Raw genomic sequence first — 10,840 nt, forward strand, 5'->3', positions numbered from 1 at the left:
TTATTTTTTTTAAAAATGACAAACACCCAAAATCAGAGGTAAGGATATATTAAGGCATAAAAATTGATGAGAAAAAATCAAAAAATGTATGCCTTACTATGGCTTTATCTTAGAAAAAAGTGTGTGTGTTCCTGAAGGGCTGATGTTCTGTCACTTCCTCACTGGTTACAATGAGAGGCTGAACAGGAAATAGCTGCTGTATCAGGATGTGGATCACTTCCTGTGTGGAGCAGTCACAGTGGGAGCAGCAGGAGAACAAGAAGCAGGAGGTGAGCACGGATTTAATATTATGTTAATTTAGGATTAATTTACTATACACGTTCATTTTCAGTTTAAACTTTGATGATAAATCAGAGATGTGTGCTTTTATTTTGAAGCTACAGAGGAAGCTTCTCAGCTTTTCTTCTCTGGATTAATGAAGCTTTGATCAAATGTTTCGGATCAAATTAACTAATCCGTCTGTGTGCAGTGACATCATCATCTGAGGGGCGGAGCCATGGAAGCGTCTCTATGGTTCCTGGGTTTCTCATTGGCTGTCGTGTCTTCGTCTCCTCGCTACGTGCTTCATTTAATCCCTTCCTCCTTTGACGAGGCCAACAAGAAGTGCCTCCCAGGCACGCTGACCTCGCTGTGGTCCAGAGAAGAAGTTGGCGCGGTTCTGGCATTGCTGTCGGACTCTGAGAACCAGCATACATTGTGGGTAGGTCTGAGGAAGGACCGGACCGCCTGTGTGGACCCCGCCCTGCCGCTGAGAGGCTTCAGATGGACGGCAGGGGGCGGCCCCCAGTCCATGGTCAGCCGCTGGGGGGTGGAGCCTAAGCCCACCTGCACCGCCGTGCGCTGTGCGGCCCTCAGCGTTCACAGAACCAGTCCAGAACCGGATTGGAGTCTGAACCCCATCAGCTGCAGACACGCCTACCCCTTCATCTGTAAGATACCAGCAGAGAATGGAACCAGCACCAGCACCACTCCAGAACCAGAACCAGGACCAGGACCTTCAACACCAGCTGCTGAACCCACATCCTTTGGGCCATCAGTGTCTGAACCTCTAGCAGAATTTTCAACAGCAAAACCAGAACCAGAACCTTCCAAACAAGCTGCTGAACCCAAACCATCAGAACCAAACCCTCCTGAACTTCCGGGTGGACCCACTCCTCCTCCTGACCCGTGTGGTCGGCCCGTGGTGCCGGGTTCCCGCTCTCTGAGCCTGGATCCGGAAGACCCTGGTCGGATTCTGGTGGAGTGCTGGTCGTCCGTGAGGGTGGACCTGTTTTGCGGAGGTCAGCCCATGACATGGCGGCTCCAGAACCGGTCGAAGGCCGAACTGAGCACCGTGTGTTCCGGATGTTTTCCCGGTTTCCAACAGGCAGCGTCGGGTCAGTGTGAGGACGTTGACGAGTGCGTCAGCGGCCCCTGTGAAAATAGAACCTGCCTCAACACACACGGAACCTTCCGCTGTGTCTGTGACGGTCGCCATGACGACGGGTCCTGTGACCCCACAGAGACCCAGGACCAGCAGACCAGCTCCACCGTCCTGGTCCCGGTTCTAGTTGCCATTGCAGCGCTGGTGGTGCTGGTGACGGTTGTCGTGGTAATGGTGATTTGTTGCTGCAGGAGGAGGAGGAGCTTAAATAAAAGAGCCAATGAGGAGTGAGAGGTGCGGGACTCCTTCAGAAACTAGCTGATGACATACACACACACACAAACACCAGTCAGTGCAACACACACACACCAGTCAGTGCAACACACAGGCTATCTTTGGATCAGTTTAAGTCCTTACAATGAGCAGCCCAGTTTGAAACATAAGCACGTTTATAAAGTTAATGAAGTTAATGTTAATCAATTGTCCACAGACTCTTCTCTGTAGGAACAATAATCAATGTCCTGTTTTTACTTTACTGTTGATTGTTTACTTTAAAACTATTTTTTCTCTATCACAACTTTTAGGTCATCATTAGATTTTAGAACAACATGAACTTTATTCATTGTTTATTTCTAACCATGTTATTGATTTATTTAATTCTTTCCATCAGCTGATAGAGTTTGTACTGATGATAGCTGTGTTGTTTTTCTGACTTTACATTTGAAGAAAAAACAATAAAAGTCATTTATGGAAAAAGAAAGAGCTGAGTTTGTAAAATCTTTGGTAAAATATTGATACCTGGTGGTAGAACAGGTTATAGCATCATTTACACAAATAAAATAACTAATCATGTTTCTAACATGTTCATTAAGTTTAATAAGTCCAATAAGTTAAATAAGTCAGATATGTCCAATAAGTTCAATGAGTCCAATAAGTTCACCTGAGGTGAATTTTAGTCTGTTTCTACAGCGACACCTGCTGGTCACTGTTTATAGTCTGCATCATACTGTGTTAACTCAGAGGGGGCAGAGCTTCTCTAATAATAAAAGGGTGACCCTGAGCCTAAAGCCCTGAGTTCAGTATGAACTCAAGTACGAATTCAAGCATGAACTCAAGTATGAATTTAAGTACGAACTCAAGTACGAACTCAAGCGCGAACTCATTGTTATTGTTATAATAATAATTATTATTATTGTTGTTACTGTTATTGTTCATGTTATTGTTCAATCAATCAATCAATCAATCTTTATTTGTATAGCGCCAAATCATAACCAATGGTATCTCAAGGCACTTTACAGTAGAGCAGTCTTAAGGACGGACTCTTCATTTTATGGATACACACATATGCATATATACGTATATACACATACATATGTATCCCACACCCAACATGAATTCATCATGGCGGCAAGGAAAACCTTCTGTTAAGCAGCAGGAACCTTGTGTGGATCCCATTCCTATGATGAACAGCCATCCACGTTATGCTGTGTTGGGTGTGTGCAGAGGAAAGGGTGGAGACAGAGTTGTTGAGACTCTGTAACTCCACACTGAGGATCCCACGGACCTGCAAGACAAAAGCCAGAAGGAGTACAGGAGCAAACACACAAGGGAGTAAGCAGACATAGAGGGAGTGTTTGAAAGAGGAATGGGACCCTCTCCGGTCTCTCTCTAACCTAAATGACCTCTCTCCTAACGCCCTCTCCAACCTCTCTCCAACCGAGCATGCCAGACCCCCCCCCCCCCGGCAGTCTATGCCTATTGCATCTTAATTATGAGCTATGAGCTGGTTCCTAACTAAAAGCTTTACCAAAGAGGAATGTTTTGAGCCTAACCTTAAAGGTAGAGAGGGTGTCTGCCCCCCGAACCGTGGTTGGTAGATGGTTCCAGAGAAGTGGGGCCTGATAACTGAAAGCTCTTCCTCCTATACTACTTTTAGAGATGAATGGAACAACGAGTAGTCCAGCATTTTGAGAGCGTAGTGTTCTGGGGGGATTGTATGGCACTACAAGCTCCTTGAGATAGACTGGTGCCTGTCCATTTAGGGCTTTATAAGTGAGAAGAAGAATCTTGAATTCTATTCTATATTTTATGGGAAGCCAATGCAGAGAGGCTAATACAGGAGTAACGTGATCTCTTCTCCTAGTTTTAGTCAGTACACGTGCTGCAGCATTTTGAACCAGCTGAAGTGTCTTAAGCGACTTGCTCGGGCAGCCTGCTAAAAGAGAATTACAATAATCCAGTCTAGAGGTAACAAAAGCATGGACTAGTTTTTCGGCGTCGCCCTGAGACAGGATAGATCTGATTTTAGCAATGTTACGGAGATGAAAGAAGGCAGTTCTTGAAGTTTGTTTTATGTGAGAGTTGAAGGATAAGTCCTGATCAAATAGAACCCCAAGGTTTCTAACAGTTGTGCTTTGTGCCAGAGTAATGCCATCTAGGGCAGTTAGGCTAGCATAGGTTTCTCTCAGGGTCGTGGGCCCAGTACAATGACCTCAGTCTTGTCTGAGTTGAGAAGAAGAAAATTTTGGTCCATCCAGGCCCTAATGTCCTTTAGACAGGCCTCAAGTTTAGATAGCTGATTTGTCTCACCTGGCTTCATTGATACATACAGTTGGGTATCATCAGCATAGCAGCATTGTTATGGTCATTATCATAATCTATATCATTACTATTATTATTATTATTATTATTATTGTTATTATTACTTTATTTAACTGATTGTATTCCATCCACTGAATGAAAAAGGTCACGTGGTTTCAGAAGTCTTCGGTCAGCTCAAAGCAGATGTTACACCTCTGTCCAGCAGGGGGCGGGGCGCATGCGCTCAGGAAGCATCACGAGAGTTTGATGGAGGAGTGAGATCATCAACTTCATTCATTCTCTCTCTCTCTCTCTCTCTGTGTGTGTGTGTGTGTGTGTGTGTGTGTGTGTGTGTGTGTGTGTGTGTGTGTGTGTGTGTGTGTGTGTGTGTGTGTGTGTGTGTGTGTGTGTGTGTGTGTGTGTGTGTGTCCTCTTCGGTGTGTGTGTGTGTGTTTCTCTCTCTGTTCTCAGTCATGTTGGGTTCCGTGAAGATGGAAGGTCACGAGGCTCCGGACTGGAGCGGTTACTACGGAGACGAGGTGAGACCGGAACCACCACCGGACTAATATAGATATTATACTATATATATATATGATATAATTTGTATAATATATGTGTTAGTATTTATATGTGTGTGTATGTGGAGAGAGAAACGCAGCGCGTGACAGAGGAAACCAAAGTCAGTCCGAACTAATCCCATAATGATAAAAAATCATAATAATAATAATAATAATAATAATTATTATTATTATTATTATTGTTATTATTACTGTTATTATTATTACTGTTATTACTGTTATTATTATTATACTGTGTCAAACTCCGATGGCTTTAATTAATTTTCGTTGTAAATATATTTTTTGAGTGAATAATGAATTATTGAGTAACTAATACGTTTATCATTCATATTAATATTATTAATCCATGAAAATATCATAGAACCCGTAATTTTAATTAAACATAACTGCCAGTTTGTTTGTTTTTTATCTAAAAGAATCATTCCTCTTTTATTTTGTTAATGTTTTATTTTCAACATTAAAACGTTGTAATGATTGATTTTAAGTAAACTCAGTTTTTAATAAATAAGTCCCTGTTAGTTTTATTAGTGAAGGTTTGGCTTGTTTTATTTTAAATTGCTTTTTGCTTTATTGAAAGTTCATGTTTTTATTTCTAATCATTCTGATGTACATTAAACATATTAAATATAATTAGTTTGTCACATAATGATTATTAATGAGATGAAACTGTGTCCGTCACAAACTCTTCATCAAAGCTTTTATTATAAAACGTTTAAATGTTCATCAGGGACAGAAGGTGTTAAATATTAAAAACAATCATCAGTGTTTGTTTGATCAGAAAAACATTTAATCAAACACTGGTTTTATGAAGCTTCAGAATAAGGAAAAAAAAAGCGTTAAAATGTCTTTATTAACATTTTTATCATCACGGAGTTAAAAGATAAACAGATTAACAATAGTTACTGTTTCTGATAAAGATCAGGTTTAATAATGAATAAGGTTTTATTATTATTATTATTATTATTATTATTAATAATAATAATAATAATAATCATTATAATATTGATCTCGTTATACATTATTCTAATGATTAATATTGATATGATTAGTGCTCCTGACCAGTTCCTCTGGTTCCTATGCTGGTGTCTCCAGGTCTACTCTTCGATGGCCGGTCCAGGGATGGGTTCTGGTCTTGGGATGGGTTCTGTGTCAGGGTACATGAGCAGTGGTTCCACGTCGGGTTCCTTCAACATGTCGTACGGTGGTGCCGGTCTGAGTCCTGGTCCGATGGCACCAATGGGCAGCTCGGCTCAAGCCGCCATGTCGGGCGTGGCCTCGGTGGGCGGGTCCTCGGTCGGGGGGGCTCTGAGCCCATCCATGGGTTCTGGGCCGCAGACGTCGATGGGCCTGAACCCATATGGAGGAATGAGTCCATCCGTGAGCTCGGGCGTGGTTTACGGCGGTTTGAACCGAGCGCGGGAGAACAAAGCTTTCAGACGGAGTTACCCTCACGCCAAGCCGCCCTACTCCTACATCTCCCTCATCACCATGGCGATACAGCAGGCACCCAGTAAGATGCTGACGCTGAGCGAGATCTACCAGTGGATCATGGACCTGTTCCCGTACTATCGACAGAACCAGCAGCGCTGGCAGAACTCCATCCGACACTCTCTGTCCTTCAACGACTGCTTTGTCAAAGTGTCACGTTCTCCGGACAAACCGGGCAAGGGTTCGTACTGGACCCTGCACCCGGACTCTGGGAACATGTTTGAGAACGGCTGCTACCTCCGGCGCCAGAAGAGGTTCAAGTGTGAGAAGAAGATGTCCACCAAGACGGACCGCAAGGACCTGAGCACCAGTGGGCCTTTGTCTCCCGAAGGAGACTCTCTCAAATCTCCAGGACTGTTGGAGGCATCCGTCAGCCACACGGGGTCACCGCCCGGACTGGACCTCATGACCCGCTCGGACCTGAGGAGCCTCGGGGAGCTGAAGGTGTCGTCGCTCCAGAGCGACCACTACGCCTTCAACCACCCGTTCTCCATCAACAACCTGATGTCGTCTGAGCAGCACAAACTGGACCTGAAGGCCTATGAACTGCAGTACTCGTACGGGCCGGGGGCCACACCCGTGGACAACTCCTACTACCAGAGCGTCTACCCCCGGACCCTTCTCAACACCTCCTAGTCCTCAACACTCTGCATGGAACCGTCTGGACTTCTCATGTTCTGAAGTCCTGCACTGTGAGCACCTGTAAACTCCTCAGACTGTCCTCATCACTGCATGTCTCTAAGGGGCCAACACAGCCCTGGACCTGTGTCACCTGGTCTTGGTCCTGGTTCTGTTGGAGCTTCAGTCTCTGATTGTAGACCAGTCTGGATCCTCTGGTACTGGTCAGGTTAACCAGGTTAACTAAGGATAACTAGTCTTCAGGTCAGTCACGCACCATGTTTGAAGTGGGAAGAGCCTGGTCTCTGATTGGTTAGTGTGTACATACCGACAGACACACAGGAGGTCAGTAGTTTTCTAACTGACGTCTGCTGATAAACGAGCGTTTGAAGCTCTGCCCCCTCTGACGAGCAGAACCTTCATGTCGTAGATGTTTGGACTCACAGGGAGGTGTTATGGATAATTCTGAGCTGTGGTTTATCTGGTGTCTCCGTCCGTCTGTCTCTGGTTCTTCTCTGTGTGCATGTGCAGCTCCTCTGTGATGTTTCTTCTCCTCGTGCATGTTTTAACTTATTGTCCTTTTTAAATAAAGATCAAACTGATGATGATGATGGAGTCTGTGTCTAAGTTCACCACACACACACACACACACACACGCACACACACTAAACCAATGTCCACATTATTATTTAACCTTGGCAGTATAAATACAACAATAATAATTACAATAATTTTAATTGAGATTTTCTAAACATAGTACTTTTTATATATACATGTGTATAAATACACACAAATTACAATAATATGCTTGAATATAATATATCACTGTTCATCTTATGCTGTCTTTATTTTATTCTATTAAACTGTGCCCTTGTGGGACTAATAAAGGTGATCTTATCTTATCTCACATTCCTGTGATTAAAATTTTATACTGAATAAAATAAATTTACGAACATTCTACAGCATTTAATTATTTTTACTAAATTATTAGCACTTAGAAGAATACATATTATAATATATTATAATAAAGGCCATTCATGGCTATAGAGTATATTAGAGTATGTGCTGTTACACACGCGCGCAATCACGCGCGTGTGCGCGCGCGGACGGACACATTTGACATTTAATTTTCTTCCTCATTTCAGTTTCTTGTGTTTAAAAGTTATATGCTGTTGATTCTATCCTAATTTCTTTAGATGTGTTTATTGTTTATTTATATTTAATTTATTGTTTATCTATTTAGTTTATTGTTTATCTATTTAGTTTATTGTTTATTTATATTTAAGTTATTGTTTATCTATATTTAGTTTATTGTTTATCAATATTTAATTTATTGTTTATCTATATTTTCTCATTTAATTTCCTCCGTGTGTGTTTGATCTTCTTGTTTTAAATCCATTGTTTGTTTGTTTGCTGACCCTGAACACATCACACAGACTCTCTTTGATCTCAGGCTTTTCCCGCGACTTAGAGCCGCCAAATCTATAATCACCCGCCAAATGTCTCCAATCACCCGCCAATAACGTGTGAATTATCCACGGAAACAAAAAGAAACCGTTTCATTCAGTCATAAAATCAAATAAAATCAATACATGGAGATTAATTTAATTATTGGGATTCAGAAGATCAACCACCAATAAATAAGCTGTTAAACATTATTATTATTATTATTATTATTATTATTATTATTATTATTATTATTATTAATAATAATACAAATAATAATAATAATAATAATAATGTAAATAATAATAATAATTATTATTATGTTATTACGTTAATATGATTCTAATATTAATACTAATAATATAAAGGCCTGCTTCCTTCCTCAGACGCAGTGATTGGTTCACAGTGACTGACCGTCTGTAGGAGCTCTGAGCTACAGACAGACCGACACATAGGTCCGTTTTATTAACGTTAAATTCATCTTAAAGCTCCGGAAAGTGTTGCGTGATATATATTTATTTATAACGTCATGTTCATAAAGTTATATCTAAATGAATATAACATTCGAACTTTAATGTTTTAAAGTGTGTAATAATCATAACTATAAAGTATTTCAATTGTTTACATTTTCAGTATTTATTTTAAGTTTGATTTAAAACCATCGGAAGAAAAAAGAGCAGAAATAAAGAGTCAGGTTCATAATCCGCTTTTATTATTATTATTATCATCAATATAATAATTATTATTATTATCATTATTTCTATTATCATTACGATTATTATTATCATTATAGAAAAATAATTCTGAATAAAACTGAATAAAACGAACAAACTTTAGATTTTACCTTAAAGTTTTGAATCTTTGAAAATCCCGAATATTTTTCATGAAATAAATTAAGGCCTTTGTAGCTCTGACGTCACAACAACCAGAGCCGCGTGACTAAACCAAAGCACAAATAAACAAACCGTGAGTTTTTTCACATCACACACATCGTTTTTCCGTTTCTAATCCGATCAATTAATTTAATTCAAATCAAACAAATCAAGCCCGCGCGGAACGGAGCGCGTCACACTCCGTGCGCGGTCCCGTGGCACGCGCCAACGAAATAAATAAATATATAAATAATCCATCCAATAAAATGCATTTTTCTTAAATCGTTGCTCCGTGAGTTCAACATGTGATCGATGATCGCGATCAGTGATTATTAACATGTTTAACAATCATTCAATTGTTATTTTAGGTTTGTCCTGTCCATTAATATAAATCACATAAACTAAATAATGTATTCTAATTTAATAAATATAAAAAGTGAATGATCAAATAAATAAAATAATAAAAACAAAAGAAGCATGAGGCCTTAGTTACATTTTAGTTGTGCATTTGTGTGTAGTGCGCGGCCCTGATGCGGCCCATATGTTCGCGCCCCGGGCCTTATGGAGCCAATGTTGGACACAAAGCCGGACCTGCTTAGTGTGTGTGTGTTAATGTGTGTGTGTGTGTGAGTGTGTGTGAAGTCTTTTGATGAAGAAGAATTAATTATGTTCAATGAGCTTCTCCAACCAAAAGAGCAAAGACACCACCGAGGAAGAACAAACGGGGGGTGGAGGTTATTATGGGCTGGATTGTGTTATTATGGGATGTGAGAGCAGCGGCTCTGAGGTGGTCTCTGAGACACACACACACACACACACACACACACACACACAAGTTTGACTTTGAACCTAAAGTTTGATCAAAGAAACAAAGAATAAGATGAAACTTCATTTTGAAAGACGTCACGTGACCGTGTGACGTTACAATCACTACATTTTAAAGTTTTATATCCAACAATGGATAAACACAGACACATGTTTAATATTATCTACAGACATACGTATAATAGATCTGTTCGTAAATACACAAACTATCACGTTTGACGGAAACATTTCAACTTCTCAGTTTTTATTTCTCTGTCAGTGTGTGAAGAGTTGTTTACTGTTCTAACACACACACACACACACACACACACACACACACACACACACACACACACACACACACACACACACACACACACACACACACACACACACACACACTCTGTGTGAGAGCTCCAACAAACGCCTCTTTTTATGACAGATTATGGGCTGCAGGATTAAACTCGAACACCCAAGTAGAGCCAGAGTGGTTTCCATGGTAACCCCCCCCCCCACATTTGATTTTAACCCCTTCATCATTTAAACCTGAAAATCTGCGTCTGAGTCCAAAGGAAACGTTGCTATCGCTTTTCCCACGACCCCCAGAGGGGTCGCGACCCTACACACAACACACACACACAGATTTACTTCATGTTCACCGAACTTTGTTCAGACGACACAAACAGTCTGTGCTCAAAGTTCAAGGTTTGAGTCTCTGTGCGTGTCAGTATGAGTATGAGTGTGTGAGTATGAGTGTGTGTGTCAGTGTATGAGTGTGTGTGTCAGTGTGAGTGTGTGTGTTAACGCATTGAGCTCAGACTGATCCTGTTTGAACAGTGTTAGTATGCAGAGAGGCTGCTCAACCACTCCACTGTGTGTGTGTGTGTGTGTGTGTGTGTGTGTGTGTTTTAAAGTCAGGAGTCGACCAAACTGATCTTTTGTTTCTTCAGTTGTTGGTGTTTTTTTCAGATTTTTAGAGAAAGTTCAAAGTCTGAAACTTTCAGTCAAAAAACAACTTCAAAGTTTTTCAAACAAACAAACAAATGATCAATGTGTGTGTGTGTGTGTGTGTGTGTGTAACTGACAAAGAG

The 10,840-nt window shown here is 40.9% G+C and overlaps 2 protein-coding genes across 2 annotated transcripts; both read left to right on the top strand.

The window, feature by feature from the left end:
• Positions 1-219: 219 nt before the first annotated feature.
• On the top strand, positions 220-2,063 carry clec14a (C-type lectin domain containing 14A). The gene is made up of 2 exons (XM_028438513.1): positions 220-269; positions 470-2,063. Exon 2 carries the CDS (start codon positions 497-499, stop codon positions 1,652-1,654), a length of 1,158 nt encoding a protein of 385 aa, XP_028294314.1. The 5' UTR covers positions 220-269; positions 470-496; the 3' UTR covers positions 1,655-2,063.
• Positions 2,064-4,416: 2,353 nt separating this feature from the next.
• foxa1 (forkhead box A1) lies at positions 4,417-6,820 on the top strand. Its single transcript, XM_028438394.1, has 2 exons — positions 4,417-4,482; positions 5,614-6,820. The coding sequence occupies exons 1-2, from the start codon at positions 4,417-4,419 to the stop codon at positions 6,643-6,645; spliced, it is 1,098 nt and encodes a 365-aa protein (XP_028294195.1). The 3' UTR covers positions 6,646-6,820.
• The last annotated feature ends 4,020 nt before the right edge of the window (positions 6,821-10,840 follow it).

Source organism: Gouania willdenowi, chromosome 22 (assembly GCF_900634775.1).
Source record: "Gouania willdenowi chromosome 22, fGouWil2.1, whole genome shotgun sequence".
In the NCBI taxonomy this organism is placed as follows: domain Eukaryota; kingdom Metazoa; phylum Chordata; class Actinopteri; order Blenniiformes; family Gobiesocidae; genus Gouania; species Gouania willdenowi.